This window comes from Limulus polyphemus, unplaced genomic scaffold, assembly GCF_000517525.1.
Source record: "Limulus polyphemus unplaced genomic scaffold, Limulus_polyphemus-2.1.2 Scaffold798, whole genome shotgun sequence".
Lineage (NCBI taxonomy): Eukaryota > Metazoa > Arthropoda > Merostomata > Xiphosura > Limulidae > Limulus > Limulus polyphemus.
In genome coordinates, this window is record NW_013666408.1 from 199,413 (window position 1) to 207,861 (window position 8,449).

At 34.5% G+C, this 8,449-nt stretch overlaps 1 protein-coding gene across 2 annotated transcripts in view; it reads left to right on the plus strand.

The window, feature by feature from the left end:
• LOC106460573 (LIM domain only protein 3-like) overlaps window positions 1-8,449 on the plus strand; it is a 166,206-nt gene that overhangs the window by 146,925 nt on the left and 10,832 nt on the right. For both annotated transcript variants that reach the window (XM_022387322.1, XM_013920293.2), the window contains exon 3: window positions 6,904-7,029. In XM_022387322.1, the coding sequence (XP_022243030.1) occupies window positions 6,904-7,029 (126 nt within the window). The remainder of the gene's footprint in view (window positions 1-6,903; window positions 7,030-8,449) is intronic.

Below are 8,449 nucleotides of genomic sequence, written 5' to 3' on the forward strand. Positions count from 1 at the left end.
GAACTATCTCTATTATGAACATATAGATGCTGTTACTAAACAAAAACTTGCCAAGTCATATCGTTGAGAAGGTAGTATGTGACACAATGAACTATCTCTATTATGAACATATAGATGCTGTTACTAAAACAAAAACTTGCCAAGTCATATCGTTGAGAAGGTAGTATGTGACACAATGAACTATCTCTATTATGAACATATAGATGCTGTTACTAAAACAAAAACTTGGCAAGTCATATCGTTGAGAAGGTAGTATGTGACACAATGAACTATCTCTATTATGAACATATAGATTCTGTAACTAAAACAAAAGCTTGCTCAGCTGGAGAAAACAACCTAGAAGCGAGAAAATATAATATAATACAACTGATGATAAGAGTCTGGATTACAGTAATTTTATCTTTAAAACAATATCCAAATAGCTTCTTCTACGGTAGTATTATTATTACGTATTGTCTGTTGATGGCAATATGAAAATGATGAAGGTCAAGTATTGTCCTCTCCGACAGCTCAGCGATAAGATTCAGTGCTTCTAACGCTAAAATTCGGAGTTTTATTCCTGTGGCGGACATAGCGCAGATAGCCCAATGTGTATATAGCTTTGTGCTAAAACGAAATAAGCGAACAAAAAATTAAATAATTATAATTAAGGATTTTAATGCAAGATTAGGTAAGTTGATCTTTCACGCTTTTTTTTAGAAAGTGTTAAGAAAGTTATTGATCCTGCTTCAAAATAACCCCTTGTGGTTTAGCGTTAAGTTTGAGGGCTTATAATGCAAAACATCGGGATTCGATACCCTCGATCGGTAGAGCATAGATAGCGCAATGTGTTGCTTTGCGTTTAACAAAATTTTTGCACGTGTCTTAAATAGACAGTATATCCAACATTGTCGATAAAACAAGTTACATCGTTATTGGTTATGCTGTTTAAAATAATTTTGAATATTCGTATTATTAATAATTTTATACCTGTGAAAATTATTTCGCGCTGTTAGCTTCGTATATGAATTTAGGACTAACGTAAATTCTCAAAGTTGGCCGAATTTCGTCAGGGTTTATACGGCTGCAAATATCGTTAATAGCGAGGGAACCCGAATGATGAATCAATGCATTCCAATCTTCATAGGTTTGACTTACATTATAGACATCTAATTAGTTAATTATCAAGAATTGTTTTCATTAATTTATAAGCTGCTTCTTAGTTACTGATAATAAACTAAGTCTACTATAGTTCTCTTATTATTATGTTTTAAGGTATATTAGTTATCTTATTATTATGTGTTTAGGTATATTAGTCGTGTTATTATTATGTTTTTAGGTACATTAGTCGTCTTATTATTATGTTTATAGGTATATTAGTCGTCTTATTATTATATTTGTAGGTATATTAGTCGTCTTATTGTTATGTTTTTAGATATATTAGTCGTCTTATTATTATGTTTTTAGGTATATTAGTCGTCTTATTATTATGTTTGTAAGTATATTAGTCGTCTTATTATTATGTTTTAAGGTATATTAGTTATCTTATTATTATGTTTTTAGGTATATCCATTAAAGGTACTGAAGTAACATTTTTCTCCAAATGAAAAAAAAAACCGCAATGTAATCATCTTAATAATTATCTGTTACGTCCATCCGCACAAAAGCCAACTTTTAGCATGTCGTTAGATATATGAAGTTAGCGCAACCAAGTGACTGGAAAGTAGAAAGCACGCGCTAGGAATAATTGACCTCAAGGCACTCGTGGCATACATATGTTTGCTCTGAGCTTCTCTACACCCCATCCCTCCAGTGCTTGAGAAAGAAAATAGTTGTAAAGTAAAAACGACGTAGTGGGCAGGAGAAGGGGCCCCAAGGCCTAGTGATTATGGGAGGCTGGAAACGAAATGGTCACGAGGGTACGAAGTAACGATCTCTGTGTTTTTTCTATACCCATTGTACTCTTAAAAAATCTCTATGTAATACACGGATGACCCCTTTGTATGCGTAAAGCGATTACGATAGTGAGTTGGGATCTGAGATATTGTTCTCGTCTCTCCAGATGCATGGTGAACATTGTGTTCTTCGATATTCCAGGTTTCTTACATCCGATTCTATAAATGATTCTCCAGCAAATAAGTCAACAATGCTAAGATTATAAACATCATGAATACGATCCTAAGGCTTCGAGGGGATGGGATGAGGTAAAATTATATTCACATAACGTTTCGTTTTAAAGCTTCTTCGTGAGTTTTCAGTACAAATTTTCAAGTTTAACTGTAAAATGAAAGGTTGAATATATATATATATATAATTTTCTTCCAGTCTTATGGTCGTTTTCATACTGTTTATTATGTCTTTGACACTGCAGTTAGCACAGAATAAGATAAACAACAACATTACACATAGGCGTAGTTATTTCTCTACTACATGTAAGCTTCAGGTGTACTAAGTGGTAGAGGGAAAACCAAAACAGACTAGCCTGTTAGCCCTATTTTTATACCCAGTGGAAATGGAATATAAGAAAACAATACCTTCCCCCACTAAAAAAAAAGGAAAAAAGCACGAATACACGTAGCTTACAATAACAATGAATATTATGACGTTTGTCTAAAATGTAATGTTTTAAGATATTTGAAAAAAAATGCTGAAAACCCTTTGCCATACTTTTTGGAAACCCATTGCCATACTTTTTTTTTAAGTTTGTGTCCTTTTCCAATCTTGTTTTATGTGATTAGTTTTATATTTCCAGCCATCAACCAGTTTGTCGTCTTACTAGAGCTTGTTTCTTTATTTGTTTTGAATTTCGCGCAAACTACACGAGGGCTATCCGTGCTAGCCGTCCGTAATTTAGCAGTGAAAGATTAAGGGGAAGGCAGCTAGTTATCACCACCCACCGCCAATTCTTGGGCTACTCTTTTACCAGTGAGATACACCGTCACATTATAACGGTCCCACGGCTGAAAGGGCGAGCATGTATGGTGGGACCCGCGACCCTCAGATTGCGAGTCGAGCGCCCTAACCACCTGTCCACGCCGAGCCCTTACAAGAGCTATAATAATTTTATCTTGTTTTTTTTTTTCTTTCTTTTTTTTTTACTTTTGATTTTCAATTTTGGATTCGTTTATTGAGGCATGATTTTTGGAACATCCTTAACCTTAAAACATGCTGTATGAAAGCCAACTATTTCATTTTTTAGTCTGTTATCTTACTATGTACCATTGATCTCCAAAGTGACCTTGATCTATGACCTAGTCTTAATCTCTGCCCAGCGATCTTGCGATTTGAGCTTGGCTTTGAAAAGTTCATAATCTACGAATAAAATATATAATTATTTCATACCGTAAAAGCCAACCTTGGCCTTGTGGTTAGCGTAAAGGACTATGAATCCGAGAGTTCAAGGATTGCGTCCCACTGCCGTAGGAATACACTCCTCACTTGGGGCCGTGGATAAGCTATAAGAATGACGGTCAAATCTTACTATTGGTAAGAAATTAGTATCCCAAGGGTTGTCTGTAGGTGTTGTTGACCAAATGCATTCCTCTTGTCTATCAGTTCAAAACTGGGGACAACTACGCGTAGGTAGCCCCTCTGAAACAAAGAAACCTATCCCTAAATGTTAGTAATTTAATTTGCGAAATGAAAGAATGCAAAAAATTAACTTTATATTCCGAAGATTGTTTAATTTCGAAGTCTAAGTTCAAGAAAAGTCCAGTTCAGTCTACACTTTGATCAACGTGTGTTATTGGGTTATACTAGTTTCGGAGAATTCCACTCCTCATCAGTAACCCTAAACCCAAGTTAACCAAAGAGAGATAAGCTGGACCTATATCATAGTGAAAAGTATCAAACATACTGTTGGTGTGAACGTGCTTTGTAGTTTCTATACACTGGATAGGTAAAGTGAAAAAACAGTGTCATTGGCTATATAATGTGAAGAAGTGAATAGTGGCCAATGGCACTTTTTCTTCTCTTCACCTATCTAATGTATAGTGACTATAAAGCACGTTCACACCTACAGTATGTTTGAAAGAATACTATAACAATACGAATGTACTCTCTACTAACCCAGTGAATTTGCAGTTACGTTGGAATACAACCATACCCATTCTTGGGTTTGGGTGTTGTTAAGCGTAAAACTATACAATGGGCTATCTGTGCTTTGGCCATCGAAAGTAGATGAAAAATTAAAATGTATATCCACACTTAATTCTCATGCAGATCAGGCAACAGCGAGCTTGACGACATGCCATTACTACAGGTAACGAGCTTGACGACATGTCATTAATACAGGTATTAACACCCAAGTGTTTGTCAACCTACCACAACCCGTAACCTTGCTGCAATGTGAGTGTACCTGTGTATCTATCGGGACATTTTAAGGTGACGTATATCTAGGCTTGGTTTTATTACGGCTAATGACATTCTATCAAGTCTACATGACACGAATAAAAACGTTGTTATCACAAAGTGAGTGTCTTATTTCCCAAACGTCCGGCTGTTTGGAAAATAAAACACTTATAACGCTTCGGACTTAATGTGGTTTTTAAGTCCATTACATTTCCGATATAAGTCGATACCACTATAAACTTAATGAAAGCTGGAGAGTTTAATGGCAGGGTTTTAGTCAAGGCTTACATAGAAACAGGCTCGCCGCTTCGACTACTACTTATGGCTTCATTTGGTCGACCAACAACCATAATGGGTTTCTATTCCCTGTAACTTTGTAATTAATAGATGTAATAAGCTCCACCAATTAACTAGGACCACAGTTGATGAGAAATTTATTCACATGAAGTTAAGGGACTATCATATATCTCCGAAAGTGCATTGCTACTCTGAATTTAATCCAAACTCAACTCGAGCGATGGAACGCTTTGTAAATTATCTCATTTCCTTCATAAAATAAGTAAAAAAAGATTTATGTGTTTATATTTTCGTCTTAATCGGTCCGATTTTAGAAAACTATAATATATTACAAAATGCTCCAAGTAAAATGATTTTCTTATCGTCCCGGCGTGAAATCCGTCCTACAGGATTTTCAAAATGAAACTTGTAATAGACAAGTACAAGTTGAAGCTATTACTGGAGCCTGCTCGTCTCTAACTTTTTGTAAATCAGTGTGATATTAATTCAGAGCTCGGAAGTTTGAAATACGTTTAGTAAATTGTGCATGGATATATTTCCATATCTTGCGTGTGCATATATTTTATATTTTTAAATTTAAGATTCTAGAAGCGTTCACCATTAAACAAGCTAGAAACTATTCACAGTAAGGTTAAAATGCTTTAGTTTCTAAAGTCAACAAATTTAGGCAACGTGATGCTAAGGTACAAAGCATTATATCGTTTAGTGTACGATCATCAAAAGGTTGTAAACCAGCTGCTACAGAATCAGCACGAGAGCTTCTCCCCACAAATCACGTCTCATTGGGTGCAGAAATTCACGACTCGTCTGAGATTAAGGGTAACCTTAAGCCTCTAACACGCCTCATTTCTCTCGTAAGGCATAGAGGGAGAGAGAGAGAAACGTGCCGAATCCTGTTGCTATGTTAACCAGAGACTAACGAGGTTTAGAAAAACCGTTCCTGGAAATGTAAATGAAACCCAAAATCACCGTAACTTTATACATAATATAACTCTTAAGCACCCACTTATCTCAAGAAATTCTAATACTTCAACAACCTACTGTAGCCTCTGCAGAAGAAAAAATGCTGCCAATTTCTGAACGACCAAGAGATAGTTTTCATGATCTCTCTTTACCTCATTGGGCTTTCGGAATACCCAAAATAAAAAAAAGAATATCAGGAAGATGCGAAATATATATTATGAGCGAGCCATTAAAAACTTTGTACATTAAACTAAAAAAAATAGTGAGAGAGAGAGAGAGAAACTTGGATAAAGTGCCTAATGTTCGGGTATTTAATGCCTCTAAAGTTTCTATAGTGTGAACACATGATTGCTGAACATTCAAGGTGTTTGCTTAACCAGTATTTTTCATCTCGTTGTGAACAGTAGATCTCTTAATGATTAAAAAGAAAAACTAATAGCAATCATTGGATGCACCTGGAAATTGTTCCTCTGGCAGCAGTACCAGAGCCACAAACAACTACTAGTACCAGAAGCATTTCTAATTTCAATATAAAGGATTCTACGAGACCAGATGTTATTTTGAAACAAACAACTACTAGTACCAGAAGCATTTCTAATTTCAATATAAAGGATTCTACGAGACCAGATGTTATTTTGAAGTACAAGTATGTTCATCATCATTAGTCCTAACAGTTGCCTAAAGTTCCCAAATCACATATTTCGATTTTTTTTTCTTAGTGAGAAACAAAAATTAGATTTAATTTTTGTCTTTTAGATAAATGGATTCAACTTGTTTCTGAGTTTAGTATAGATTTATCTTCAGTGTACTGGACAGTCATCTGTGTCTCAGATTGTATCCAGTTAGACTTAGAAAAAATAATTAGCCCATAAATGTGTATAATAAATATAAGTATATTAAGCTTATTTGTGAATGCTTTATGAAAATTATTTCAATTTGAATTTGGCTGTGTGGCCTCCATGGACAAGGAAGTGGACTAAGACATCACAACTGTTCCAATGTATTGTACTATAGTAATCTCTTTGTTTTGGCATTTTCTTTAATTATTTTAGTGAAAAACGAAGGCATTTTTTTGAAAATTACATGAACTTTTGTATAAAAGTTTGAAATATTTTGACGAAAGTTTCGAATGAACTATTTATTTCTTAATGTTATCAAATTTATTGCTATCTAAGTTTGTTTCAGATAAACATTTTCTTCGTTACATGTTAATTGGAAGTAATGATTATTGAAGTAATTGGTACATCTTCTACAACACGGATTGGTTGAAACAAATAGAGTATGGGAGTTAACTGTTCCATTTGTATTTTTCAGATTGTTTGGAACAACAGGGTTATGTTCAGCATGTAACAAAACCATCCCGGCCTTTGAGATGGTGATGAGAGCCAGAGGAAACGTGTATCATTTGGAATGTTTCGCGTGCCAGCAGTGCAACCACAGGTAATATATATATATATATTAAACTAAGCATCATCAGTGTGAAGTGAATAAAACACATATTTAAAGTTTTACGAATGGCTGTTCATGTGTGTTGGTAATGACTTTTCATGTGATTTTCATAATATTACGCCTACCCGTATATAACTTTATTTCTAGAATTTCAAAATATTTGCATCTTTCTAGAATGTGTTGTATTTAGACGTCCACTACTGATCCCTTCAAGTCAGTCTTAGAATCGCTCTTAAGTAAAACCCAACAATTTTAAACTGTCTTTGTGATCACATGGGATTGTTGAACTTCAGAAGTTGACCTTCTTCGATATCTGGTTTGATAATCTCCAAGGTTTTGTGATCCGAGGTGAAAATGGACAAAGCAAGTTTTGAAACTTCTATGTCACTTGCAGTTGTCATGTGGCTTTGTATGTATAAGTTATATACAAGTGCTTGTTTATTTGTGTTTATTTAGGAGGTTCAGTTTTCCTGTCGTTCTGTTTAAGAGATTCGAGGTAGTTTCTAATGAAGTTCAGCACGAATAGCCTGCCTTTTTTAATAATTTTAAATGTCTGTAAGTAACTCAGACTATGTACATGTACAAGTACCATAAATGTATGTAAGTAACTCAGACTATGTACATGTACAAGTACCATAAATGTATGTAAGTAACTCAGACTATGTACATGTACAAGTACCATAAATGTCTGTAAATAACTCAGACTGTGTACATGTACAAGTACCATAAATGTCTGTAAGTAACTCAGACTATGTACATGTACAAGTACCATAAATGTCTGTAAGTAACTCAGACTATGTACATGTACAAGTATCATAAATGTCTGTAAGTAACTCAGACTATGTACATGTACAAGTATCATAAATGTCTGTAAGTAACTCAGACTATGTACATGTACAAGTATCATAAATGTCTGTAAGTAACTCAGACTATGTACATGTACAAGTATCATAAATGTCTGTAAGTAACTCAGACTATGTACATGTACAAGTACCGTAAACGTCTGTAAATAACTCAGACTATGTACATGTACAAGTATCATAAATGTCTGTAAGTAACTCAGACTATGTACATGTACAAGTACCGTAAATGTCTGTAAATAACTCAGACTATGTACATGTACAAGTACCGTAAATGTCTGTAAATAACTCAGACTATGTACATATACAAGTACCGTAAATGTCTGTAAGTAACTCAGACTATGTACATGTACCGTAAATGTCTGTAAATAACTCAGACTATGTACATGTACAAGTACCGTAAATGTCTGTAAATAACCCAGACTATGTAAATATACAAGTACCTATATTATCTCTATAAATAAATGTTGGATTCGTTTTTGTGTGTGTGTGTGTGTGTGTGTGTGTGTATCAACTAAGATTCTCAAGTCATTCGTTGTATCTTTTTCTTT